The sequence below is a fragment of the Aulonocara stuartgranti genome (genome assembly GCF_965226115.1).
Source record: "Aulonocara stuartgranti genome assembly, chromosome: 20".
Classification (NCBI taxonomy): domain Eukaryota; kingdom Metazoa; phylum Chordata; class Actinopteri; order Cichliformes; family Cichlidae; genus Aulonocara; species Aulonocara stuartgranti.
The window spans coordinates 29,193,476-29,220,704 of NC_138956.1; the positions used below are offsets into that span (position 1 = coordinate 29,193,476).

Sequence of the window (27,229 nt, forward strand, 5' to 3'; positions counted from 1 at the left end):
GAATACAACGTTTGTCATTGGCTGGTTCAAAACAGTGGCAAATTTAAACGCTTCCGTTGAGCGCTGCGCGGCTTGTTTGTTTTCCCTTTTAGTCGCAGTGAGCAAAGACGGTGAGTTTTTGCAGTCATTTACATTATTTATTGCTGCCTTATTTTCAGATGTAGTTTTTTAGCTCACTAAAAATATAGTGTTGCATATTGTTATGTGTATAATGGAGTGAGTTTATAGTTGGGTTTATGTTAATAGTACCTTCTCGTGAAGACGTATGTAACGCTAGCTCGGCAGTTGTTTCCTTATCAGCAATGTTACCGTTTATATTCTGTTTCTATGAAGAAAAAGCGACTCGGAACCGCAATTGCAAAGCTAACGTGACATTATTGTGGGATAAATTCTCGTAGGAGACGAGAAGTAAATGCTTTTGACCTTTTCCAGCCAGTTTGGTCTGTTGTCTTGGCTAACACGGCCAATAGTCTCCCATGAAGCCATAACGATAGAATGCAACCTAGCCGTGGTTTATGTGGGTGCAAGTCACCTCAGTTTGGTTGTTGCAAATAAAACTGTTTTTTGGCTGAAAGATTGATAATTTGAAGTTTGCAATCTTCGTAGTTCCCTGTTTAGTGAGTTGTCGAAGAAATAACCTGAAAACATGGCCGAGAACGAGTCCGGGGATACTTCGGAGCGCTACGAGTTTGATGCCCCGTCCCACGTCGTTGACTTCAAAGAACTAGTGAATGCTGAAACCGACGACAAGTGGTTTGGTAAGTGTCCTCTGCACATCTTTATCCAACAATATGCATTTTAAAGGATACCCTGCTGGGCATACAGCAAGTGGGTGTTGTTATGGAGGGCTACAAAAGCGGATCTAACAGGCAGCGATCACTTTTTGAAGAAGGCTTTTTGGTGACTTGTTTCACAAAAACTTGCGTACGTCATTCCTACCATTTTCCAGTATCCTTTATCTTAGGATGTTGGCTAACAGTTTTAACCAAAGTGTCCACTCGCAGGTCATATTGTCATCTCCAAGTGTTTTGAATGTAGAGAGAGAGTTTAAGCTGAGGAGGTAGAGCAGGTCATCTTTAGTTAGAAAGTTGGTGCTCTGATGCTGGGCTGTTCCAGTCTGTTTGCCTAATATCCTTGGGCAAGATGCAAACCCCGGGTTGCTCTCTGATGCATCCATTGGGGTACTAATGTTTGATATTTGTTGCTTGTGTGAATGGTTGAATGAGGCGGTTTTATAGAATGCTCAGAGCAGAAAAGCGCTGTATATTAACCAGTCAGTTCCTCATTTTACCATTTTACTATTTAATTTCATATTTACAAGAGCTTCAGTGTCCCTGCATATTTATTTTAAGAGTGTTGTATTATATATATAAAAAAAAAAGATCTGTTTTGTAGCCTGTGTGTATCTTTTACATTGAAAATGAGTTTTATTGAAATTTAGTCCAGTTTTTTAAAATTCAGATTTGTCATGTTGGGTATTTGGTGACTGTGGCGTTCATTTACCTGTGGGATTCCCAAGTACTTTTAACTTTCCTTGATATCTGCAATGTTGCCTTCTGGTAGTGCAACCCACTCGATTCTGACTACCCCCCCTCTCTTTATTACCGTCCAACGACACATCTGCAATCTGGATTATATAGCTGTGTCACTACTGTAGATCCTTGTTGTATAGATCAGTGAATCAATGCCACGTTCACTCCTTGAATACAGCTTCGTGTCCTCCATGAAGCGAAGGTGGCTCCATTCTGTAGTCTGTATCCCTAGCGAGTCTTGTTAATGGTCGGGCTGAGGGGGTTCAGGCCTGTGAAGAACAGCAGTGGGGACAGAGCATCTCATTGGTAAATCCCACAGTTGATGGTAATTTGTGCTACAGGCTTGAAGTTGGCCTCTAGGTGCTGTTTGCCACATCCCCATTGAATTCCCGATGATGTATATAAACACACACCAGTGATTGTTCTTGGAATGGCAATGCATTGTGGTTTGTTGCCTCATAATGGTTGCAAAACCAAAACAAAGACATCAACAGGGCCCTATTCCAGGAAGCATGTTCAACAAACTGTCACAACTAACTGTGAGATTGGTAACTCTGGCATTCTTCTGCAGAGTAGGGTCTCCATTGTAATCCAGAGGACTAGGGAATATTACCACGTGTTAGTCCTGACTGCGGTGTTTTTTAATTGTTTTCTAAAAACATTTTTTGTGCATTTATGCCTCTATTGGATAGATGAGCAAGAAAGTAGAGAGTAGGGGTGAAGACATGCAGCAAAGGGCTGCAGCTCAAGCATGCGTCGCTGCACTCTGGCCATGTGGCCAATGGTTTGCTGGTCTCTCACTGAGCTAACCAGCACGTCCTGACTGTGATATTTAAAATATGAGGGAGGAAGAGTCGTTTTTAGCTTGGGTCAGATCAGCAGCACTCGAGGTCAACAAACTACTATAGTGTCTTTTTGTTTAATGGAGTTTGATCCTCTATTTCACGGCTATTCAACTAAAAAGTTATTTGGGCTAGATTATTATTATTATTTATTTTTTTGTAGAGATATTTTTGCAGCCAGTAGCAGCAGATCATGATGAATTTCAAACCAACACAAATGTATTGGAAAAACAAGTAATGTTTATTCACTTTGTTCCTTTTAAATCTGGTGACCGCTCACAAATGCACACCTAAAGGTCCATAAAAAAAACATTAAATGAGCTATAACTGAATAGCGTCTGCAGTACTAGCAATACTTTTTCTTCACATTTGAATTTATAAAAAAAAACAACAGACGTTTTGATAATTCCCTTTCAAAATAAAATAAATATTTTGGTGACTCAGACACATCTTAAAGAGCATTTAACAGAATTTAAAAAAAGAACAATCAATCCTATCAAATGCACAAACCATAGCAGTAACACATATGAATACAACATTTACTGCTGCACACTGAGGGAATACAGGTTTGTTTTAAATCAACACCTGTAATTAGGCATGGCTTGTTAGACATCCCACATTATGTTGATATGTAGGCTACAGTTACCTCTTACATTATTAATGGGAGACGTGACTTTTTTCTGAACAAGAGCGGCAACTTTTGGCTCGTAAGATGTCAGTGTAATCCAAAGGCAGTGGTGAAGTGTCAGTCAGTGAACAACGAGAGCTGCTTTTTATTGAGTTCATGTGTGAAAAGCTTGATTCACATGTGTACGTTGACCCAAACAGAGGATGAGGATGACGACTGCTACTTTCTTAACATTGGGGAACTGGTGCCATGATAGCTTAATGTTTACAACATCACGCTGCATTGTGGGTTGAATGTTGCTAGCCTACTAGGAGTGTTGCATTCACAGTCTACACTATGCTGTAAGAAAAAAAAAAAAATTCTGCCAGGACCACAGGCAGGGACACTCAGAGGTTGCTTCTGGGCTGCATGTAGCCTGTTTGCCACCATTTGAATAGGCTTGCTCTATTTGATCGTCAGTCCTGAGGATTTGACTGAGCGTTCCATTTAAAGTCAGACTTTATTAGGTTAATGTTTTCTTTTTCTCCTAAACTGGAATGGCCCCTCAGGTGGGATTTCTAACTAAAAAAGTGGGGTTTTACAATCGAATCTGTAGTGTACTAGTGACCAGAATTGAAAAGTTTTGACCATCGAATCTCTCGTGGGCAGAAATGCACACTGTGGGAGAAAGTGATCATCTTATCACACCTTCGAGACCGGACCAGCTGCATCTGACAAGTGATGAGCCTGAGCATGTGATGTTGTCTCAAACAAACACTGACGGTGACTCTGGTTAGTCAACACCCCCGTGCATCTTTAGTCATTATTTTCTGTCCTTGTAACTTGGTTAATGTGTGACTATCTGTAATTGTTTTTATGTTCCAGGTCCCAGCATATCGGCATCTCCACCTGCAAACATTGTGACGTCCTGGGGTGCTGAACGTCGCACACAGAACGATGTCCGTTCAAAGCAAAGGCCTGTTATTAAAGTCTCTGCACAGCCACGCAGGTACAGTTGATGTAGTTGTTACTTTTGTGTAACCATGTGAAACTTTCACACAAAAGGTTTCTTTCCCACATGATGCACTCAGTAGAAGACTTGTTGGGTTTTGCCAAAGGGGCTGTACACGAGACGGCACTCATGAAATTCTGGCATCCAGTCATTCATTGACAGTTTCCTGTTGTATATCATTTGTATTAAATAGGTTCTACACAAACCCTACATGATAAATATGGACAGATAATTTATTGATCCCACAAAGAAAAGTGTTTTGTTACAGCAGAACGATAAAAAGTAAAAATAGTCGTCACAATAAAAGTGCCACTGGTGCCGAGTGCAGGAAGGAAAGAAGGTGAAAATGAAGCTGGTTCAAAACAGTAAAAGTAAGACTGACATTGTGGAAGAGACAAGTGTAAATACATTAATAAATACTTAATAAATGTGTGGCATTGCATGTATGTATTGGCAACTCCTCTAAGTGGGTGTGCAGTACTCTTTGTACCATGCAGAGTCCAAACCTTAAACACTGCAGCTTCGCTGTCTGATCCAGCCCCTGCGTAAAAACACGATGGTTATAGAACAGCATCTGTGTGTAATCGGTTCAAGTTTGAGAACTGCTTCTGTTCTAATTTATTTTAGAGTTTCAAAGCGTAAAGACATGACCAGCGGTCCAGCTGCACCACCATCAAAGAAATGCAAAGAGTGAGTATTAGAAGTATCCTGTCATCATTCTAAACCTGAAAAAGCTGAGAGTCCAGCACATGCACACTTTCTACCAGTTAGAAAGCTAAGAAACCATCTCTTCACCTTCAGCTTTTTTCTTAGAGTTTTCAGTTACAGCAGTTTAATGTAGATGTCCTGTTGCCCAAAAATCCAGGAGTGAGCAGCTGCTTTCTGGGTTTGGTCCCCGCAGGAGTGAGCGGCTAAATTCAAAGAGAGAACATCAGACCCACGCAGCAGCTTCCACCTCCACACTCACAGAGTAAGACTGTGCCTTACACCTTTATCTATCCTTGAATGTACAATGAGAAAGAACTTGAAATTAATGTTAAAATGCTCTCGGCTGGAAATGTTCAGCATTTGTGTAGAATGATAAAGTAAAACTGGCTCATATGTATTTACTTCATGGTAGAGCGAGCGGTTTTAAGACGGCTAAAAATAAACGGCAGGTTCCAAGTTTGTAAGCAGGACGGAGGGTGAGCTGATACTGGTAACAGAAGGAAGGCTGGAGAGTATAAAACTAGAGAAAAGGATGAAAATCAGATATTTGTTAGTCTTAAAGTGGTTATAAACAGAGAATCTGGACTTGTGAGAAGTGTGTTCAGTTTTCAGTCACATGACCCGACTCACTACCCTCGTGGGTAAAACATTATTCATGACTGTAAATATTAGACGGACTGCTTGGATCATCTGTCCATGGAGGGAAACTTTTTCGGGGGCCTGTGATCATACTGTGCAGCTTTATTTGAATCCCTGAAAGTAGTGATGTCTCTGTGAGAGTCTCACCAGTTTGGTCACCACCATGTAGCTTGTAGAGCACCCCTCACCTTACACTGCTGCCAGGATTAAAGCTTTGAAAGCAGGGACAGATACATGCATTTTGGATCTGGCTGGGTAAATAATGGCGCCGTGTCGGAGGGGAACAACAAATTGTTCATTGTTAAAGCAAAGGTAAGCGCTACATAATGGCTAAAAGACCCACCATACATTAATCTTGTGTTTTGTTACAGTGTATGGCCAGAAAATTTGCATTTGTCACATTAGTGTCGTGTCATAAGTATTTTTCCATTGTCAGGTAAATCATTCCCACAGTGTAAATGAGCTGCTACTGACAGCCTGAGTTATTGTGGAGAAACGGGGATTTGTGTGATTTGGCGTGTGGAGTGGGGTTAGAGAGTTGGTTGGTCTCCAGCTGTTTGAACTCTCCAGCCCGGTCGTTTTGCTTACTGCTGCAGTATCAGTCACTCCTGTGTGCGGCTGTTGTTGAGGCACAGGTAACCGCTGCAGAGTTCTCCTCCTCATGGACAGGTATCAGGCGATACAGCCACATCAGGCCTCACAAAAACAGGTGTTTATATAGTTCTTCCTGCCTTTGGTTGGTTCTTAGCAATCTGTGACATTCAGGAGTCGCCTCATTGTTTTGAAAAAAAAAAAAACAACAACAAAAAACAGATGACTACACTAAATGTCACAAACCCCTCACATCAGAAAGCTCGCCCTGTGTCGCTCTGCATCCGTCTGCTGCTGCCAAGTCACTTCTAAAACATTCCCTCTTCCCAAACAGCCAAATGCCACAGACATTTATTTTGTGTCAGAGTAGAGATTTTATGTATACCTTATTTGATTTTGACCTTTGACTGTTCTTTGACTGACATTTGTAAAATGGAAACCAATGAGCAGTTCATTTTAAACCCTTTTTTCCTCTTTTGATTATTGCTCATAAGTAAAAATAATTTCTTGTCTGATTATGTGATTAATTGACAGGATAGGATGCTTAATAATTACGATGATCAATGGTTGCAGTGCATGAAGTGCTTGAATTTCTCTTGTTCAGGTTTGTTCTGAGTACTGGGCTGACCTCCAGTACTCACATTGTAGGAATCCTTCTTTAAGACAGTACCCCACCCAAACATGTGGGAAGGTGGATGATGGTAGCAGGTGTAGTGTCTGGGATTTGGTGTAAATGAGTCCTTGAGCTTGAGCCAGTCGCCTTTTTTTTTTTTTTTTTTTTAAGTAGTAGGGTCATGAAGAGAACGTTGACATGTTGAGCCTCTAAATGAGAGACGGGGGTACAGATGTACCTTTACTAAAGATTAAAGTCTACAAAAATCTGTGACCCGCAGGCCGAGCACCTCTGAGGAGCTGGAGCTGGAGCGCATCAGGAACCTTCAGAAGGAAGTTGCTCTTCACCGGAAGAAGAATGAGGCCAGCTACAAGGCTGCTCTAGCTGGGAGTGAGTACATGTTTCAGACTGTGGTGCTACAGCCAGTAGTAACACTCTAACTCTAGAACTGCCAACGGGTACGTTTGACCCTTTGGCATTTACCGTAAACAAAAGGAGCTGTGAAAAATAAAACCCCATCATTTTTTTTTTTTCATCAGCCTGTGTTTCCAGAAATATTCCTAAAATTTGTTTGTTTGTTTTTTTTGGTGAATTTGTTTTTTAAGAGGGGAGAAATAGTACGACCACTCATACTCTGAACTGTCAAAGATGTCATTGTGACCTATAGAGACTAAAGTAAAATGAAAGTGTTGCTAGGCATGCTGGGTGAACTGAGCAGTCAAGTGTGTGGAGAGAGCAGTCAATCAGATGGTGAAGCAGATGTGTCAGAACTGAGCTGCAGTGTGGGTGGTGCTTCAGGTCCAATCAGCAAAGACTATGTGAAGGAAACGGATGAAACTTGACTGTTTTACTTTTTATAGAAATTAAATGTTTCTTACATTTTTGTAACCTGCTCTGTGGTTAAGTTTACAATGCAGACAATGAGTTGATCGGTCTGTTTAAGTGTTTTCACACCTCTATTTCAGCACATGTACTACCACATTTTTCACTTTTCATAATGTTCTTATTCAAGTAAATTGTTTAGGTGTCAGTTTTATGTGTTGTACCCTTTGTTTATTGGTTTATTCTCATGTGCATTTTTAAAGGATCTGAGATGACCCAGAAGCGCTGTCTTTGCCATTACTGTTGTTGCAGGTCAAAATGACTCCTGTTAGCAGTTCTGATGAGTTTAGAGTTCTGGGGGTTAAAAGTGTTCACTTTACTTGTTTGGTTTAAAAAAACCAAACCAAACCACTGTCATTTCAGATCCACCACCAAAGAAGACGTTCCTGTCTACAACTGTGCCCAAAGACTTCCACTTCAGTACAGATACCCGTGTTAAGTCCTCCACTTCATGCAACACAGAGAAGGAAGTGGACTTTGTCAGTCAGCTTCGCAAACCGTCCTCCCCAGTAAGTGACACAACTTGCTTTATTGCCAGTTCATTGCAGCCCACTATAAAGTTCATCTTTGTTAACAGCAGCTAAAAGAAACTTGATGAAACATCTGCATATTTAAGCTAAGGTGAGATGGGGGGAAAAAAAACTGATTATACTTGTTTTCAGGCAAAGGCTCGGAAAGGTGCCACAGTGCCCAAACCTTTCAACCTGTCAACAGGCAACAAGAGAAAGGCGGAAGAGGCGAGCGCTTATGTGCCCATGGCCCAGCAGATCGAGCAGTTCCAGAAGCGAACCCCCACCCGCTACCATATGCACAGTCGTAGAAGTCAAGAGAGAGGTGTGGTGCATGCTGACTCTCTGTGACACTTTTCAGATAAGGGTTAAAAAAAAAAAACATTATTGCAGGTTTTCATTGTATCTGCATCCTGTTTCAACAGGACCCGCCACAGCAAAGGGGAACCACCTGAAGCTCACTCAGCCCCACTCCCCATACCTGATGACTCGTCAGAGGAGCCGGCCGCCTACTGTTAAGTGCTCTGCTGAGCTGGAGGCTGAGGAGGCGGAAAAACTTGCAAAGTGAGAAGCTTGGCCTTTTCTGGTTGGAGGTTCTTGTAATGTGCCGTCACTTTGTGTTGGGAAACGTGGTTTCACAACAGATTTCTGGTGTTTTGCAAAAAACGTTGTATTTAAAGTGTTCGGGTGACCTGATCCAGTGCTAACTATAAGCAAAAAGGAAAGTTTGAAGCCTAATCTTAAAAGTAGAGAGCGTCTGCCTCCTGAATCCAAACTTGTGTTTGAGGGGAAGGATTTTAAATCAGAATCTGGAGCCACTAAAGAGAAGCCAGTGTGTGCTCTCTTACTTTCTAGTCCCTGTCAGTACTTTTGGTGCAGTATATTTGGCATCAACTGAAGGTTTTTCATGCAGTGTTTAGGACAGCCTGACAATAATGACTTACAATAGCATAGAAATAATAAATGCACTAAGATGTTTCAGATGAGCCACTGTAAACCTCCTCCTTTTGCTAACACATGGAAAATGTGGCATTGCAGGGTTTCTTTAAGGACTGTTATTATACAAAATACAGCTGATTATTTAGGAATCATGGATCAGTATGTGCATGGCTGCAGCTTCAACAGTTACAGAGGCCAAAATGCTGAAATGTCTTGATTGATGTGACGTGTTTTTGCCGCTACAGTTGTAGTTTGTGGCAGAAGCTACGTTTGGGTCACTTCACTGTGACAGCGTTACATTTTGATCTAGTGACCATTGACTAATGTTGGCTTTTAAACGCAGCTTTAAAATCAAGGCGCTGGAGCTGAACAGGAAGATACTGGAGAGTGCAGAGGACCTAAAAAAGCCAGCAGTGAAGGAGCCCACCGTACCCGAAGGCTTCGAGCTGGAGATTGAAAAAAGGCTCCAGGAGAGGCAGGCCACAAAGAAGCCCCAGGAGGATGACGAAAAGCCCCAGAACTTTAAAGCCAAGCCTCTGCCCAAAAAGGTTCTGGAAGGAGTTGTGGTGAGTTTAAACACTGATGAGTTTCAAAGTTGTTTTTTCATTGCAGAAAGGCAGATTTTACTGTGTGGGAATACTGTTTTAAGAATCCTCTCATCAACAGGGACTGCCAGAAAAGAAAGTTGCAAATCCGACTGTTCCCGAGTCTCCTGCCTTTGCCCTCAAGAAGAGAGTTCGACTAGATCGCAAGGTCGAGGAGGTAAGGACGTGTGTCTTTGCTATGGCTCTGTGCACCATCTACTGCAGCTATACCCATAAAACTGTCTTTGTCAGGTCAAGCAGCCGTCACCAGTTAAGGCCCCCCCAGTGCCTCACTTCGGCCTGCCCTTTCAGCCCCGGCTACCTGAGAACCACCGTGTGGAGGTCTGTCCTTTCTCCTTTGAGCAGAGGGAGCGTGAAAGAAAAGCCTTGAGAGAGAAAAAGTTGGAGGAAAAGCGAAACGAAGAGGTAGTCTGACTTTCAGTCTGTCGTCGAGAGTTTCACAGTACAGAGTTACTGAGTGACTCTGTCGCCTGAATATTTTCCAGATACCACAGTTTAAGGCCCAGCCGCTGCCTGACTTTGACAGTGTGGCCCTGCCAGAGAAGAAGAAGCTGGAGCCTACCAAGCCTGAGCCTTTTAGGCTGCTTCTGGATGAACGGGGAACTGTGAAGAACAGTCGCTGGGAGCAGATGGTATGATGGGATTTTTCACTTTATTTTCATTTTTTTTATTTGAATAACACTCACAACATCTGTACCTCACAGGTGAAAGAAGAACAGAAACATCAAGAGGAAGCAGCAGTATTTAAAGCTCGGCCCAACACCGTCATTCACAAGGAGCCTTTCAGGCCCAAGAAAGAGGCCCGGCCTGCAGTGGGTAAGGACGCTCAGTTTAGACTAAAACAGATCCTTTGTGTTTATTATCATTGCTGTGATGCATGATGGGAGGTTGCAGCTGTATAGAGATTGTCTGTTGTGCTGTTGTCACATCTCCTTTCCTCAGCTGAATGCCACATTTGCCAAAATGTTCAAATGACAGTCTGACAAACTATAAAGCAGTTTATGCTTTATAATTTCTCTCTCTGAGGAATGTCAATGACAAATATGAGCGTTATATTGCTCTTAGCAAATCAGATTACCTGGAGACTCCACCTAGGCACAGAGGTGTTTGCTTCAGCTGACATGTAGAACGCTGCGATACAGCTGCAGCCACATGTCTGCGCTTTGTTGTTGCTGCGAGTATTCAGTGCAATTATCAGAAAAGCAGTTTTGAGTTTGATTATCAAACACTGGAGCCACATTTACTGGCTCTTGATAAATATCTCACTATTGTCTGATTGATCTGAGAATGACTAATGGATGATAAAAGTAATGGGCAGGTGCAGCGCTGGTGTTGAATACTGTCTGAAAATTGCATGTGTCTTGAAGAGTGCTTCAGCTTTGCTGAGGCTGAACCACTCTTCAAGGTTGTGTCACTCACTGTGTCCTCTGTCTTCACTGTCATCTGTCACTGCACTCTGAAGGCAATAATTCTTCCATAGTTGTAGAGGCCTTTGAACTGGCAACAGAGCGGCGTGCCCGAGAGTGGCAGGAGTACGAGCGAGTGACCAGTGAGAAGGAGGTTCTGCGGGCGCACATGGAGGCAGAGCAGAGACGAGAAGAAGAGCAGAGACAGAAGGAGGAGGTTGCCCGGCTGCGACAAGAGCAGGTAACTGCAGAAAGTATCAGCAGCGCCTGGTGCTGGTGTGTGTAGATCTAGAGCTACAGATGGATAGAAAAATGCACGTTTGGCAGCTCACACAGCCCCCAGTTTTGAACAAAGACTGTTAACACAACAGCAGCAGTGATGATGATGACGCTGGCACAGTTTAAGGTGCAGCTACAGTCTGTTTATACACTGCAAAGAGGCGGAGCTGCTACTGAGACGCTGAGCTCAGGTTAAGTGAAAGAAAACGACCGTCCAAAACAGCAGCGCTGCTCCTGTGGTCACCATTAAAACCTTTACTGGGAAACTATCAGAGGAAGTCTTTGGTAACATTTGCACATTCCAGTGTTCTTCAGCTAACCCTCTGACTTGGACAGAGCACTGAGGTGTGTGTGTGTGTGTGTGTGTGTGTGTGTGTGTGTGTGTGTGTGTGTGTACTCAATGTCATTTTATTAACACAGCACCAAATCACAACAGTTGCCACAAGGTGCTTCATATCAAATATCAACCATAAGGCCGTGCCACGTCCCAGTAGGATGACCTGTGTGACAGACAGTTTGAGCTGGTCGTGTGAAACGTTGCACAGTCATTACAGGGCTCCGTGTAATGATACTGTATACTTGTATGTTATTGCGCTATCAGTACTTTACAGCCTGTCTGTGGTCTGACACAGTGTATGTCACACTTTGCAGGTGCACAAAGCTCAGCCCATCAGACACTACAAACCTGTAGCTGTGAAGAAGAGCGAAGTTCCTCTTACAGTCCCGGAGTCTCCAAACTTCTCTGATCGCTTCCGCTTGTGACCACTTTTGTTGTGAAATGTAACATTACCACAGAAATATCTGACCTGAAATTTTGTTTTTACATTGCTTTTACATTTTTCTTTTTTTTCCATTTTTAGCTTTGTATTTTAACTGCTTGATGTACACTTATTAATGTGACTGTTTTAAATTACAGAATAAAACTTCATCTACACCCACCAATAGTTATTGGCCTGTTAACTGCTGAGTTTGTTCTGTCAGATTGTTTGACATCAGCACAAAGTTGCCAGTTTATTTGCTAAAGAGCTCTTTTTGTGATTGGCCAGGAACTGGAGTGCTATACAAATAAAATAACTTGTGCGTCCATGGGGAAGAATTATTACAAAGTTTAATATCTAAATTTTAACACTTGGCATCAGACTTCTCCTGGTTGGCTGGTTTCCTGATGGTGCTCTCAGCTGAACCACCAAACCAGAGGCGCTGTTTCATAAGACGAGCCCTCTCACTGAGCACTGCTGAGACTTTTAATCATCATTATTCTTAAATATGTTTATACACACAACTTGATGGTTTTGAGTCAGACCGTTCAGTGAGACTGAATCTCACTGTCCTATAAATTTAAGCTCATGAACATCCGTTTCAAGAATAAAAGTGAGCTGTGATTCCAATTAGGGCTGCCACAAACGATTATTTTGATAGTCGACTAGTCACCGATTATTTTTGCGATTAGTCGACTAATCAGATCATCATCCATTGGACATACAGCTTATTGCACCAGCAGCATCTGGTCTTATATAACTATCATTAGCTTACAGCTTGAAGTGTTTGTGCTAACTAAAAATAAAGACAAGATGGTAGTTTATTAATTTTTAATGAAATTTGCAGATTGTTTCGGTGAAGTTTAATAAACTCCTTGCTTTCTAAAATATAACAGGACACCGGAGTATATTATCCAGCGTCTCAAACTTCTGATGATCAGCTGTCTGCTTGAAGTTTATTTAGCTGTGCAAAAACTATAACTTTAATCTTAGCCAAACCGATTTACTCAGGAACAAATAAAATACTAAAGAAAGCCAAACAATAACATTTTAAGTTATCTAAGTGACTTATATATCATGTTTAACCTGAGTAGCGAAAGACAGTGGTGGGTTTGAAAACGATTTGCCGGGAGTCCGGTGTTCTCGCGGCTCTAGTTAGCCTTGCCCCCGCCTAGCTAACGAGCTAGTGGGTAACAGACGTCTCCGAAAACGTCGGAGAGCTTTTGAAAATATGTGGTGTCTTGATAAACTGAGCAGATATTTGAGGTTTACACAGCTACATTCTCGCCTGAAAATATGTTAAACGTTTATTTTGTGACCCAGAAAGAATAATAAGAGTAAAGTTAAAACTAACTAGCTGCCGCCATTGTTGACAGCTGCGCTATGAATTCTGGGACACAGCTTCTTCTTCTTCGGGGTTTAACGGCAGCTGGCATCCTTGTACATGCAGTGCTGCCATCTTCTGTTTCAGTCCGTTATTACACCCTTAAATCCTACTACTCATTCCTGCGTCCTTTGTGATCTTACAAAGCTTCAAACGATGCGTCGACTATTAAATTAGTCGTCGACGATTTTAATAGTCGACATAATCGTGACTAGTCGACTAATCGTGGCAGCCCTAATTCCAATATGAAACTTCTCAGTGTGGCTTTTATCTAATACAGTACAAAACAGGCTTTGGAGTGTCTGAATAAAGCTGCTTTAGCTACAGTAAAGATATATTTGCTGACGTAAAATCAAGCAAAACTTATTTTTACAAATCAAAGGTAAGCTGCCTGCAATGAAGTTCAGCTGAAAACATGACTTGTGTTACTACACAAGCTGCCATCTGGATGGCCCAATAAAACTAATGGGTCCAAGCATTTACAGGCTTCCTATGCCTGACCCACGTTGGTTTTTGCAGCGTTACCTCTTTAAAAAAACAGAACTGAGATCAAAGAAATGCAAAATAAACCAATTAAACATCCAGCTGTCCATCGATCCAGCACCATGAATGCTGAATGACACAGCTTCTCCAGCAACAAATGCTGCCATTCTGTGAGCTCTTGGTGATTTCAGCACTGCAAGTATTCTAAAGTCAAAATGAACATACGGTATTATAAAATGTATTTAAAAAAAAAAAAAAAAGTCATCTCCTGTGTGTTTGTGACGTCTTTATGTGCACGCTTATCCACAACCTCACTTCCTCCTTTCACATAAGAAGTGTGTGAGCTATGACATCACCTATTGGTTTCTTAAATATCCCTTTGAAGCTGTTCAAAAACCTGACAAGAAGTGGTGCACCTTACAGAAATGCTTAATTATGACAAAACCTATGAACAAATAGATAACTTAGGCCTTTCAAACCTCAGTGAGCCAGTCAACAATTATTCAAATTACACCTTTGATGGTTACTGGCCTGAATACAAATGAGCATATGATGGGTAACACCTGCAGACTGCTGCTGAAAAATACTCATGGGCAAAAGATCACTTTAAATAAAAGTTCTCATCTTAAGTGGTGATAAAATTGTGTTTTTCATGTTTCACTACAGAAAAGTTTGTCTAATGCAGCTAATAGTTAATCACCGTGTGAGTGTGACAGAAGCCATATCAGAATAAAGGAAATGAGTTGATGAAAACAAAAACAATTCTGCTTTAAATCGGATAATGCAGAGAATGATGCTGGACCATGTGGTCAATGTGTCCCGCTTGGTCAAGTTCAGCCATCTTTGTGAGCTCAGGGATCCACAAAGGACACTGCGATGTAGCGGACACCGGCGGTGGTGGGCAGACCTTCGTGGTAGTGGGTGAGACGGCCCGGGTGCAGAAGGGCCCAGCCTTTACGAGGAGCCTGAATGGAGCAGTCATAGCGGAGGAACCTGCATCCACCACCCTGCAGCCAAGAAACAGTACATATCAGCAGCTGATGGCTGTGGCAGTTTTATGATCATTAACAACCCTTCAACAATTTCCTGAGCTCTTCATTAACAGAAATGATACAAAAGCCTTTTTTTCTATGCCTCACTGCCACAAACTGAAGAGGACAATCAACATTCAGATTTGGGCTGCTGGTAAACCAGCTGTTTGTCTTTTAATGTTTGCATGAAGAATGGGTTTATTTCATTCTGTGATCAAAAGAATGAATTTGTAATGATTTGGTCTCTGTGCGAATAAAACCAAAATACATGTTAACTGAAACGTAGGTGGAAATGGAGCGCTTGACACTCACCTGGTAATCAAGGTCTACTTGGTTGAGTGCAATGTTTACAGTGAATGTGGAGGCATCATGGTGCGGCCTTAAGGAGGGTTGCTCATCTGGCTTATATCTAACTACAAAGGCTAATTCGAAGTGAGCCTGCAAACACACAGAGGGAAAAGAATCATGCAAACGTTTGCCTGTAGCCCCCTGTACACAGATACACTCCAGTTTATTGAATAAAAGCAGAATCCTGGTTCTTGGTCCAGCATTCACCTCCAGAGATGGAACAGAATGTGTAGCTGTCATGATGTGGCATGAGAGGGGTCAGGTTTCTGTCCCACTACACTAAATCGACTGGAGTGTAACACGCTGATGATAAGACATGCTGGTCAGTAATACACACACAGGATGGTAAATGGCCTGTATTTATATAGTGCTTTACTAGTCCCTAAGGACCCCAAAGCGCTTTACATATCCAGTCATCCACCCATTCATGCACACATTCACACACTGGTGATGGCAGCTACATTGTAGCCACAGCCACCCTGGGGCGCACTGACAGAGGCGAGGCTGCCGAACACTGGCACCACCGGGCCCTCTGACCACCACCAGTAGGCAACGGGTGAAGTGTCTTGCCCAAGGACACAACGACTGAGACTGTCCAAGCCGGGGCTCGAACCGGCAACCTTCCAATTACAAGGCGAACTCCCAACTCTTGAGCCACAATCGCCCCAGCACAGATAGCAGCACAGAAACAATGAGAGGTCGACTGTTATCCTGTTTTACTCAACAAGTTCATAACATTTAACGGCTGATTTTGTCCTCCAGTTGTTCTACCAGTTAAATAACCAGATATCAAAATCATTGGTCATCACCTGATCATTACACAGTACTTTCAAACATCTCAGAAGAGATGCAGTTACATCTGTCGTGGCCCTTTTTTAAGACACTCCGGCTAGGCCGTACCATGATGTACCATGATGAAGCTCGCATAGCTTATAAATGTTGGGCCATGGCTGGAAGACCTAAACAAGGCCCAGAATTGGAACAGAAAAAATGTGCGAATGCCAGATATAAGTACGCTGTTCGCTTTATAACTAAAAATGAGCAAATGCTAAGAGCAGATTCTTTGGCCAGGAAAATGCTGTGTAATAATATGACAGATTTTTGGAAAGAGGTGAAAGCTCTTAATAACTGTAAACCATCTCTACCATCAACTGTTGAAGGTGTTTCTGGGGCAGATAACATTGCAGCATTATGGAGACAGCATTACAGTGCGTTGTTTAACTGTATAAAAAGTGAACCATATGAGGACAATCTTGACATGAGTAATGACACAATAAGTGTAAGGACACATGAAGTATATGAAGCCATTCATAGGTTGTCTGATAATAAATCCTCTGGTTTGGATCACATCACTGCAGAACATTTAAAACATGCTAGTTTAAGGCTAGCTCCTCTTCTAGCACTCTGTTTCACTGGGTTTATGATTCATGGCATATTACCAGACTCAATGCTGTGTATTTTACTGGTACCAGTTATGAAGGACAAAGCTGCAAAAGTGAGCTGTTTGGATAATTTAGGCCGATTGCACTAGCCAGTATTTTATCTGAGGTGTTAGAAAGAATCTTGTTTGACAGAGTTAGTGTGTTCATCTCTTCTCTGGATAATCAGTTTGGCTTCAAAGCACGGCACTGACATGTGCATATATGCACTCAAGGAAGTAGTCAGTTTGTACAGGGCTAAAAATTCATCTGTCTTCATGTGTTTCATTGATGCCTCTAAGGCTTTTGATCGAGTGAACCACAGAAAACTTTTTGATAAATTGAAGAGACGGGGAGTTCCTCAGTACATCGTGAGGATTCTCTCTTACTGGTACGCTCATCAGAACATGCAGGTTAAATGGGGAAGCAGTATTTCTGCCCCCTTTGGTGTCAGCAATGGTGTCAGACAGGGTGGGATTTTGTCTCCAATTTTATTTAATCTATATGGTAAATGATTAAATAAAATTGAACTTAAAATCTTTGAAGTTCAAAACAAAATTTACTGATTTCTTTTAAGTAATTGTGCATTATGTATATTATGGTTTTATATTTTTACAAATGCTTTATATATTATATATATATATATATATATATATATATATATATAGGCTGGGGAACTCTCACACGCCGGCTGACACGTGAGACACAGAAAGGTCGTAACAGAAATCCTGCCAGGCTACTGAGAAAGGTTCTCACCACAAAGGTAAACGGACACACACTGTCACCACACACTGAACTGCACACTCACGGTACCACACAAAGTACACACATGCACACCAAATGATCACAGGTTTCATGTCTGTCAGCTGTTTTATATGTAAGCTGTGGGATGTGGCCGGCCTAGCTGGAGTGTCTTAAAGAAGTATTCATGTGCCATTGCTTGAAATTTCTTCCTGTTTCTACAAACACTCAGGTATATGTGTGTACTAAAGATTTAAAAAAATGAATCAGTGCATGTGACACCAAAATGTCAAGAGCAGGTGACGTAAATGAGCTGAGAATGTGTTCACAGTGTGCTTCTTCAGTAAAGCTGAGAACATCCTTCACAGATCTCACATGGAAGGAGATTCTTGAATTTTCTCTGAAACATTTCACAAGTGTGTGTAGTGATGGTCTTACCTTGGTGTAGTATCCAGGGAACATTTTTTCTGTGATTGGTACCACATACTCCACTAAGAATTTCTGCCATTCTTTTTCAAAGTTGATTTGAATCATATGGATGTCGATGGTGGGGACATTCTCATAGCCACCAGTGATTCGGTTATCCTGGAAAAACAAGAAACTTCTATCAGGTATATAGTTAAAGTACAGGAGGTATTCAGGACCAGATTCCAGAAAGGTTGGGAGCCTGTACGGTGTGAATAAAAACAAATACAGTTATTTGTAAATCTCCATATTTTAAAACCACATTTTATTCACAACAGAATATAGAAAACATTAAATGTATGAACTGGGAAACTGACTTTATAAAAAAGACACTTATGGCCTTTTTCGGATTTGATGACAGCAACAGGCTGAAAAAGTAAGTAGTACTAAAAAGAAACTGGAGCTGTTGGAACAATTTGAATGAACTTGGTTAATAAGTAACAGGTCAGTGACATCAAATAAAGACGAGCAGAGAGAGGTTTACCTGTCTGCAAAAAATTGCATCTATAAATTGTGAAACAACTTCAGAATAATGTCCTTCAACAAAACTGATCTCGTTATTATTGTACGATCTACTGTACAATATAAAGTGCGAGTACAATATAAGGCGACTGTTATTGTGATTTGGCGCTTTATACATAAAATTGAAGTGAAAATTGAAATTGTTATCAGTACAGAATATCATCAAAGGATTCAGAGAATCTGGATAAATCTGTGTGAAAATCAGTGCAAACACAGTTTGCTGTGCTGTCCACAGATGCAGGTTCAGGTCTCTCTCTGGGCCAAGCAGCTTTAAAATAGACTGCAGAAGAAAACATGGATGCTGCTCTGGTCTGAAGTGAAAAGAGACCGTTTGGCTTTTTATCCGCACTCGTTTCAAAAGCCTGCGTCTCTGATGGTACTGAGGTGCATCGGTGTCGATGGAAGCTGCAGCTTGCTTGCTGTTATTGCTTTACAATGACATATGCTCGGATCAAAACGAAACTATTCTAAACTGCATACTGCATCTGTTAGAATACCTCAGCTTGGTAGAGTTCACGTGCTGAACTTCAGGCCTAACTTTTCCTCAAATGAAAACATTTATGAAGCAATATGATGATGAAGACCCAGAGCTGTGGAGGAGCTAGAATCCTATATCAGACGAGAATGGAACAACACTCCTCTCCCAGGATGTTGTTCAGCATAAATGAAAACTACTCTCAGTTTTAATTGGAGATAAATGATCTCAATTTCAGCAGCAGGGCCACACCTCCAAACACGCCCCTTCCAGGTCTTACCCCCCAGGTCTACAAGCCGTCCCTCCCCTTTTTAATTCTTTCACTTCTCATTAGTACACGGGGATCTGCCAGGCCCGGGCGCCGCCGCCAGGCCCCATCGAGGCCTTCACCAAACAGCAGCTCAATTCTTGATTAAGCCTTTATCTACTAAAAAACCTAAAATGAGGACGTGAGTTCAGCGAGTGAAATACACACTGTTGTTAAAGAAGAGGGAATCTTCACAGTGGCTGTCTTTACCTTTAGAGAGATGTTGCTGTCATCAAATTAAATATGAGCTAGTATGTTTCTTAAAATGGCACATTTTATAAGCGTTTGATATGTTTTCTTTGTTCTATTTGAATACAAATATGAGTTTCTGAAATTTGAAAATCACAACATTCACTTTTTATTTTTTTACACGACGTTTTCAGAGTTGGGTATGTAGCTGGAAGATGCAAATGACATGAACTTGTGACAAATAATGCAAACAAAGACTGAATATAAGGAACACTGGAGCTCAGTGATGTCGTCTTATTACATGACTGACATGTTATTATCAATAATCATGACTACATGATTAATGTTAATAACAAGATGCCTTACCGCATTGCCCCCTCCTGACCACTTTCCATAGTGCTCCATTTCTTCAATCATGTGGTTACAAGCAACAGTGGAGAAGACTGGGAACCAGTACACATCTGGGCAAGGCTGGAAGGCAGAAGATACAACAGCATTAAGCACCGAGTAACAGCTTGTAACAGAACTGCCTCTTAAAGGAAGGTCTACAAACTGAGGACGGTGTTAGTTCCTCTGGTTATGGCAGATGTAACTGAACTAACTTCTTATCTGTGCCACAATATTTATAAGAAACATGGAAGTTGATAGGAGTTCAATGTATTTGCTTTTGCCTCTTCTAAACACAACAGCTCATTCAGTAGGTTAATCTGACTCCAGCTCAGCTCGAGTTTAAACTTACATTTTCAATCAGCTTGTCCTTCATGATGCGGGTATAGTTCTCATGGATGTAGCGCTCCTCCCAGTCCTGAAATAAATATAACATACAGATTTGCTCATTGCAAATCACACCGTGTCCTCATCAAACCTTCGCGTAGACGCAGAAATTCTTCTAGACTGCCTTCTTTTACATATGAAGATCAGACGGTGGCTTAGCTTAGACAGTAACGTTAAAAAACGTTTAAACTGACTGTTTCAGTAATGTTGATGTTGACATGTATACTAAAACTTTGATACTTTATGCTGATGTCAGCACTCGTAACACGGAAATCCCCTATAACGACATCTACAATGTTCTCATGGATCATTTGTGCTGAAGTCGTATAATGTTGTAAAAAAAAAGAAGAAGATTGGTTCAGCACATCTGTGAATATATCTTATCTACCATCACATCACAAAAAATACAAACTGAATTTCACTGTGAACATTACAAAAGACTTTCTCAGACAGTTTTCTGTAGATAATTACTTTTAAATTTCATTTTTCTTTTCAGGATTTTTCTGAGAAATATTCCAAATATGTGTGTGGAGCTAAGATGATTGAAGACACTGTGTCTGAAGAAGCGCACAGAGGGAGGAAATAAGCATAGCTCTTATTTTACAGTATACATGGCAAAGCATTTTAATACTTAACAATTTAAGTGGATGTGTACTGTAGATGATACAGTCCTGATCAAAAGTTTAAGACCACTTGAAAACTCATATTTTGCATGGTTGGATCTTAACAAGGTTCCAAGTGGAGCTTCAACACGGAACAGGAAGAAATGGGAGTGAGACAAACCAGAGTGAGACAACACACCTGTCAGACTTAAGATCCCAAACATATTTTGTATTATACCTTCATGAACACATGATTTATGAATCCAGTTTGCACTTGTTTCCTGCACAAAGTCTGTCTTACGTCTACTGTTTGTAGCTAACTTCATTTTTACTTTTACATTTTTGTATCTCATAGTATAAGAGGCCCTTACCAGGCATCTGTGGCACCTTTACTATTTTTGTTGTTTATTTATTATTTACTGTAACTGTAACACAGCAGTTTCCCTTTGGGATCAATGAAGTGTTCATCTGTCATCCATCTAATGATTAGGAAAACCGATGAGACCAGGATGTGGATTACCATGTGACTTTTTAAACCTGCCATATTGCAGTACATACATGATATGACCTGCATGTTGTCATGCTCTGATGACGGTCATAAAACTGAAACGTTAGCATGTTTGGTGGCATGGCAAAAATACACTGGTGAAATTGAGATATGGCAACTATTCCCCTGAAATTTTAAGCCAGTCCGACATATTTTAGATTAGGTTTATCAAAGGTTTCCTCGAGGAGGAACTGTGGACGTTCTCTCGCAGATATATATCATCATTTGGTGTCCTAGTAAAAAATAGCAAGCGGTGTTTCTTTAAACCCAACCTAAAAACCCACTGTCTATACATTCACACAAACTACATTAATTATTTAAACACTCTTCATATGTTACACTGTTTTATTCCTTTGCTTTGTTTTTCCATTTTGTCTCATTTTATATTTGTGATTCTGATTTTATATAAACACAGGGATCCTTTACTGAGCCTATATAACACATAGTGTCTGAGTGGTGAGATACTGTGTACTTATATGAATGTTTTGATTTTGTAGCTAACATTTATACATCACTATAAAATTAAAACAGCTTTTATATCGTACATACAGTAGCAGCTTAATTCCACCAACTTCATTTCTGCCACTGCAATAACCATTCTGCCTGCCACAAACACTACAGCAGCTAGTAATGTTTCCATCTCACCACTGGATTTTCAAAGATCTGCCACAGATCATTGTGTAGATGACCGGTCTGGTAATTTTCTGTAGACAGGATGCGGCCAAATGTGTGCATGTTGGTTACATACATGAAGATTCCCTGAGAGCAAAAACAACAGGTCAGTCACTACTGTGGACAGTTTTGAACTTTTCTTTAGGTTAAAAAAAACAGTTTCCTGTTTCTCTTACTGACCTTGTTGCGTATGTTGTGGCAGAAAGCCATGTCAGGGTCCGAGGAGCTGAACAGCTCGTAGTCTTTCAGCTCTCTACGGAGGAGGCTGCCTTTCACCAGGTACACATTGGACACATATGGCACATTCCAGACGCCCCTAAAAACAACAGATAATTGATGGACCAACAAATGTTCCAATGAAGTCTTAGCTGCTACAAATTTCTGTTGGTCATTATTTAACAAGCCCACCCTACAGGCACTTTTTTCAGGCCTGCTGTGCTTTTTTTTGTGGCGAGTAGAACAAAATGTCATCACTGATGCAAGCTGACTGTTAGTTGGTGATGTATGTTGAACGTGACACGTGAAACGAACAAAAAAAGAGAACGTAGCGTCTCAGGGGAATGAGGCAAAGAACACGATACACTAATGCACACATCACTGTAGAGCTGTCCACCATGTTGGACGTGATAACCTGTGGCGATCACGTCCAATCACGCCTACATTTCTTACATAAACATGATCACTGCCCACCTTGCTTACACTCAGCTGTCAATCATCAAGGACAGAAGGAGAATCTTTTTATACCTCTCCTTCATCGTATACATAGAATTTGTTATAAGTTATTTCAATTTTTAAACTCACCAGTATCTGTTTCAAATAATATTTGACCATTTAAAAATCTTACAGTTATATTTTTATTATGTCTTTCTAGTTTTTTCTTTCTAATCTTTCTCATCTGCCTTCTCCACCACTTCTCCCATCCTCATCCCCATCTCATCCTCTCCCTTCTCACCTGAAGCCTCACTCTTGAACTGAAGTAATGGTTCTAGCATAAGAAATCCTACAGGAACATACTCATTTATTCTTGATGTTGTTGCAGTTATTAATTATCAGCAGATCAGACATCCCTCCTATCTCCAGACAGGTGACGAGAGCCAAAGAAAGCTGAATTTACGGTCGAGCAGAGGGAGCACAATCGCTGTCAGATGCTGTCAGTCAAAGCATTTTATAGATACAACATCTCCATATTTCCACATTTCACCTTTTTTCTCAAAATTGCATTTAGACATCAATCTTGAAATTTCTGCTTTATTCTCAAAGACATTGATGTTTTGAGGTTTTTGTTGCTGTTCTCCGGTTCCTGCTGAACTGCGCTATCACAGAGCGTGAACTCCATGATGACACACTTTCATCCCAGAGCTTTATTATTCTGAAGGATCAAGTGAAGGTGGATCTAGCCAAGGTCCAGGTGGGTTGTACTTACAAACAGCCACAGCAGTTCCTGCCATTTGACAACTTCTACCATCGCTTTATCTTTATCAAGACAGGTCTGCCTCTCACCTCTCCTAAACTCTCGATCTATTTTAAATTCTCATCCAGCTCCTGTGCTCACACACACTTGTGAACATTGGGGCTAAGGTTGCTGAGAATCAAACTCATTCGATTTTTAAAAGATGAACATATAGCACCAGTTTGAAAATCCCAATTCCTTCTTGAGTTATTGTATTCACAGGATTTTCTGGAAACTTGACCTCTGACCTTGACCTTTAGGTCACCAGGATTCAAACTTGTCTGAGAGTTTTCCTAGATACACCTAGACACACTAGTTATTGCAGGCACAGATCTGGGTATCTGTACCACCCACAGGTGACGACAACACCCCCTCAGCCTTTTATGGTCAAAAATGAGGAATGCAAAAAAAATTCTAAATGCTGACAAAGGTTTTAGGGAGCAAATAAGCAACTTACACTCTCCGTCCTTGTACAATGTCCACATAGTCCTCAGACCTGGCGTAGTAGCCGTCTCCACTGAGGGCTCCCCAAAAGTTGCTCCACAGCCGACCAGCTCGAGTTATCATTGGTGCTACAATAGGACTGCAGGAGGCCATTCAAGAAGTGCTATGTGTTACATTTCTTCATCTAGACATATACTCAACTCACATAAATACACTAGAGCTAAAGAAGTTAAATGTGACTGTGACTACTGCCAGCACATCAGTGAATGACTCAGTATAAAAACATTTCCTTACAGGTTTTGTTCAATCAGAATTTTGAGTGTATCCTTGTTCTTTAAGACCACTTCAATGTCCAAACTGAAGAAATAGTCACAGTCCTGGTCCCTCCGGCACAGATCGCTGAAGAAGAAAACACACTGATAGATTAGCACATATATTATAATAGAATTTAAAGAGCAATCTGTTATTGACCTTAATACTGTATAATGAAGAGTACACATCATCTTCTACAACTCAGTTGATAAACATTTTAAAATGAAGATGTGTCACGTTCTGGTTGGACAGTACTCACAGGCCTAGGTTCCTAGAGGCAGCTCCATCCATCTCTTCTTCAGGTTCGATGACTGTGACATTCTCATACAGGCTTCCATAATCCTTTAGGAAAGATCGGACCTGACGCTGATGATGAGCTTCCTGGAGGGAAAAGGAAAACACAAAGAAATGCAGAGCAGGAAGACTGCTGTGAAGATAAATATGTTGCAAAATGTAGAATAAAAAGTGAGAATGTGTAGAAACCTGTACGTTTTTTACACGCTTGTGTTTTAAATTTACGGTTACAGAAAAAATGCATAGATTGATGTTTTCACAAATATACTAGAACTGCAAACTTGTAATTCAAATTTTTGTCATATTTATTTATTTGTTTACTTCTTATAATCACAAATCTGAATAAAAGTGCTTGACTGCATCCTCTCAAGTCACAAATCCACAATCTGCACTTTGACTGTGACGTGTGGTAAAACTCGAGCTTGTAGGCGGTGGTGAGGAGCATGGTGGTTGGGGGTGGAGGGAGCAGGTCAGCCAATCAGAAAGCAGAAGACCAAATGATCTTCATTAGCCAATGGTACAGCAGCATTTGACATCATACACACGACTGTTGCTGACCTACTGCATAAACACGCAGAGACTTTAATCACCATCACTGGTTTAATCACACCACTCTGGACTCCAGTCTGCCCACTTTGCAGTAATATGTGGACTGCAAAACACGGGACAATAAACCTCCTCCCACTCAGTGGATCAGACCACACTCTTGTCCAGTTAGCACCTCAGTATGTTCCTGCTGCTTCCTGTTGCCACCAAGTCTGCAAGGAGGTGGAAGCAGGAAGCCAGCGAGGCTCTGCAGAACTGCTTGAGGTGTCTAAAGAGTGTGAAAATGCATCAACAGCGTATTCATTACATGTAAGAGTAAAAGACACTCGATTTCAAAGATGTGACAAAAGATTTCCTGCAAAAATGTCACAGGCTATAACACCACCTAAATGTTTGCCAAATCAAAAAAAAAGTTGAAAAGAATGTACAGAAATGTCTGAGGAGGGCATAAAGGTTAACCCATATGACAAAGGTGGGGAGGCGCCAAAGGATAACTGCTGCCTGGACATTGAGGACACTGTGTACAAATCACAAGTACTTGATTCCCTCCAACTCTCTGTGGCTAAACGCACTGCTGGGTTCCACACACAGCAGTCTAACAAACTATTCTCCTAGTTTCATGGACTTTGTCAAAGAGAAAATCATGAACCCATCTTCTGTTAAAATTGCCTAAATCAATCTGTTCATTACCTACTAAGTTACGTTAAATCCAGCAGGTTAATAATTTTTAGAAGGACTGAAAATGTCCTTATAAACCTTCATGTGAAGAGAAGTCCTCAAAAACGTCAAAGTAAGAAGGTCATGCAGCTGTGATAAGAGTAGATACTGTAACCATTCTGATTCCATTATCGATATCACTTATCGACTGTCACTGGCTCTGCTTTGAGAGTCACCACCGTCCCTAAGCAACACATCAACAGCATTACATTCATGCACATACTTGCACGCTATGCGGTCAAATGTTTGTGGGTGTTTGTTGAGGTTTTTCCTTTCTTCGTCACGTGTGTTATGAATAAATGTTCTTTTTTTTCGGTACCGGTACTAGTTTTATTTTGTTGTATTTATCCACGACACCTTAAAGGCCGGTCTATGAAAATATTGTCGGGCATAAACCGGTCCGTGGCGCAAAAAAGGTTGGGGACCGCTGCATTACAGTACATTACTTAATAACTCCAAGGAGAAGGTAATTTGTTACACTACGCGTTACATTACTTTTGGGTTTCTCTGTAAAATAACCTGAAAGGCTTTGTCTGATAATAAAACTACAGTCCCACAGAGCAAGTTTCTATTCACAGACTGCTGGAGTAGCTGTGAAGCACATAATGATCCTTCTTTACTTTATACTAGCACCTGGTGTGTGTGTGTGTGTGTGTGTGTGTGTGTGTGTGTGTGTGTGTGTGTGTGTACATATATATATAGAAGTAGCAGCTTTATGAAATAAACTCCACAGTATTTCATTTAGCCAGTGTATTTACATCTTAGTGAGGTATTCTGGTGTGATGCTAATTTGTGTCAGACTACATCAGACATATTTTTGCTGAGTGTCAGGAAAATGTAGTTACCTTGTTAAAAATGAAGAGTTTGATCTTGTTCTTGGGATGCTGGAGCTTCAGCAGCCGTTCGAAGAACACTGTAACAAATGGAGTGGGCTGCTGAATGAAGATGCCAATCACTACCAGAGGGTATTCATTTTCCTGTTAGAAACACACACATTAAACAAAAAATAAGTGTCATGTTCTACCAGGATGAGGCTTTATGCCATTTTTATCAGGCATCAAAGGTAGCTTTGGGAAATAATATGGATACAGTTTGTCAGGAAATGTAAACAGACCTGAAGAGCTGTGAGTGACCGTAGATCCTCATGACACACTGTGCACCCAGACTCAAATGTCCATGTGTTGGGGATGTAGTTTCCCAGGTAGTTGATCTGGAGCTGGAAAACAGTCGTGTGCTCTTGTAGTTCATTTTATATCAATCTCATATCTAATAGTCTAACACTGGTAATCTCTTAGTCGTACTAAAAGATGAAACAGATTTTGAGAATCTCAGACATATAGGTAGATTATCATTAGATTACTGGAACGACCCCTACATACATATTATGTATCAGAATCAGTGAAGCACAGGCTGAGGTGGGGATGGCAACAATCGTCCAACCCAACTTATTAATCAACCAACACACCAACAGTTTCAGTTCATTTGAAAGCCTGATACTTAACCCAGTCCACCCAAGAAGGCAAACTAAAAAAACGGTTTTATTTGTTGTTATTCATCGTCCACCCGGGCCTTATAGGCAGGTACTA

The 27,229-nt window shown here is 41.1% G+C and overlaps 2 protein-coding genes across 5 annotated transcripts in view; one reads left to right on the forward strand and one right to left on the reverse strand.

Annotated features, from left to right (window-relative positions):
* tpx2 (TPX2 microtubule nucleation factor) lies at positions 1-12,112 on the forward strand. 4 transcript variants are annotated; one of them, XM_082519978.1, is made up of 17 exons: positions 1-110; positions 607-758; positions 3,651-3,773; positions 3,867-3,990; positions 4,621-4,683; positions 4,859-4,963; positions 6,825-6,934; positions 7,790-7,935; positions 8,089-8,260; positions 8,361-8,499; positions 9,218-9,440; positions 9,541-9,636; positions 9,711-9,884; positions 9,965-10,111; positions 10,184-10,295; positions 10,942-11,126; positions 11,816-12,112. In XM_082519978.1, exons 2-17 carry the CDS (start codon positions 647-649, stop codon positions 11,924-11,926), a joined length of 2,142 nt encoding a protein of 713 aa, XP_082376104.1. In that variant the 5' UTR covers positions 1-110; positions 607-646; the 3' UTR covers positions 11,927-12,112. The 4 variants fall into 4 exon arrangements, with proteins under 4 accessions (XP_082376104.1, XP_082376105.1, XP_082376106.1 ...); XM_082519979.1 differs by having other exon boundaries at positions 10,960-11,126; XM_082519980.1 differs by having other exon boundaries at positions 4,895-4,963.
* Positions 12,113-14,060: 1,948 nt separating this feature from the next.
* Positions 14,061-27,229, reverse strand: part of plod1a (procollagen-lysine, 2-oxoglutarate 5-dioxygenase 1a) — a 28,300-nt gene continuing 15,131 nt past the window's right edge. The window contains exons 8-19 of the mRNA XM_082519977.1: positions 26,758-26,859; positions 26,489-26,620; positions 24,346-24,467; positions 24,069-24,173; positions 23,788-23,913; positions 22,061-22,196; positions 21,854-21,967; positions 20,025-20,090; positions 19,652-19,756; positions 17,766-17,912; positions 15,133-15,258; positions 14,061-14,796 (exon numbers count right to left, since the gene is read on the reverse strand). Coding sequence (XP_082376103.1) covers positions 14,641-14,796; positions 15,133-15,258; positions 17,766-17,912; positions 19,652-19,756; positions 20,025-20,090; positions 21,854-21,967; positions 22,061-22,196; positions 23,788-23,913; positions 24,069-24,173; positions 24,346-24,467; positions 26,489-26,620; positions 26,758-26,859 — 1,437 coding nt within the window. The 3' untranslated portion in view covers positions 14,061-14,640. The remainder of the gene's footprint in view (positions 14,797-15,132; positions 15,259-17,765; positions 17,913-19,651; positions 19,757-20,024; positions 20,091-21,853; positions 21,968-22,060; positions 22,197-23,787; positions 23,914-24,068; positions 24,174-24,345; positions 24,468-26,488; positions 26,621-26,757; positions 26,860-27,229) is intronic.